This window comes from Pristiophorus japonicus, chromosome 13, assembly GCF_044704955.1.
Source record: "Pristiophorus japonicus isolate sPriJap1 chromosome 13, sPriJap1.hap1, whole genome shotgun sequence".
Taxonomy (NCBI): domain Eukaryota; kingdom Metazoa; phylum Chordata; class Chondrichthyes; family Pristiophoridae; genus Pristiophorus; species Pristiophorus japonicus.
Window position 1 is genome coordinate 84,021,237 of NC_091989.1, and position 1,341 is coordinate 84,022,577.

The 1,341-nt window shown below is 43.9% G+C and overlaps 1 protein-coding gene across 1 annotated transcript; it reads right to left on the reverse strand.

Annotated features, from left to right (window-relative positions):
• Positions 1-297: 297 nt before the first annotated feature.
• On the reverse strand, positions 298-1,131 carry LOC139278136 (probable G-protein coupled receptor 139). The gene has a single exon (XM_070896791.1). It carries the CDS (start codon positions 1,129-1,131, stop codon positions 298-300), a length of 834 nt encoding a protein of 277 aa, XP_070752892.1.
• Between the last annotated feature and the right edge of the window lie 210 nt (positions 1,132-1,341).

The following is a 1,341-nucleotide window of genomic DNA, read 5'->3' on the forward strand; positions in this document are numbered from 1 at the left end:
CCAATCGAGCCGCAACCACCCGGGAAAATGCTGGCCATAGTCTTTGTTTTATTTCATAGTCATTGCTTTGCTAATGAAGAGTCAAGCTGGGAATGCTGCTCACCAATTCTTCACAACCGTGTCAGTCAGCGTTAACTGAACTCCATCAAAGTTATTATTGGATTAGCTTTAATATGGCACATGATTATAATTGTTTCAGTATGTTTTGCGATCCCAGAAACAAGCCGGGACGGGATTAATAGGATGGAATGTGAAACAAAATAAGTTTGAGTTCAGGAAAGTGGTCAGCTCTCACTGTTAGGTAACTAACTGGACAATCAGAACAAAGGGGTAAGTGAACACATTCTTCAACTCCTCTCTGACTTTGCTCTGGGTCACAACGTAAATACAAGTGTTGCTGCAGGAACTGAGGAGTTGTAGCATTGGCCCAATGTATGCAATGACGAATGGAAGGCGATCTTTGACGAATGGAAGGCGGTCAAAAATGTAATTTAATGTAACTCGTTCGTGGATGGTGTACACAGCTTGTGTCATCCACAGCAGTATGAAGCTTGCAGATATACTGAAGAGCAGGATGATTGACTTCCTGCGATTCTCCATCTCTGCATCCTTGTGATTCTCCCGATCACCGTTCCCCCGCAGTCTCCTGCGGGCTCTACTCGCCAATAAAATATATCTGACAGTCAGGCCATTGAGGAGCATAATCAGAACGAACGGGAGCAGTGGGGTTGTCACACGATGTAAGAAGTCAAATGCTTTCCACAGGGGTGAGCTATAGTAGCTGAACTTCACCATGCAGAACAATGGTATGAAAAAGAAATACACAACTTCATATCGAAAATACCAAGGGATGTTCTTCAAAGAGCTCAGCACACATATTGTTGCGATTACTACCAACGCAGTTCTCCAAGTGCAATATTTAGTTTTCAGCTTCTGGCAACAAATGGCCACAAATCGATCAAAGGTGAAAGCGACTGTGAACCAGACAGAACAGTCTGTGGCAGCATGAGTGAGGCAGTCAATGAGACCGCAGAGGGTAAGGTTTTTAGTGAATGGGTCCGTGGTATAAAGGGGGATAATCTGCTTCAGTATCACGTCAGTGAGAATAACACTTAGATCAGCTGACGCCATCGCCACCAGGTAACAGGTGATACATCCGGATAGACCACACCTTCCTCGGGACAAGATCAGGATCACCAACAGGTTAACTGTGAGAAATCACAACAAAAATATCAGATAATACTCATCAAACTGGCAACACAGATTGGACATGATTTTGAGTGGAATTTCTCGTGTTCATACTGCATTCAGCAAATAGAAATTGATCCCCAGACCTGGAGC

Coding starts and splice junctions, on each gene's coding strand:
- LOC139278136 (XM_070896791.1), bottom strand. CDS start 1,131: ATGGCGTCAGCTGATCTAAGTGTTATTCTCACTGACGTGATACTGAAG.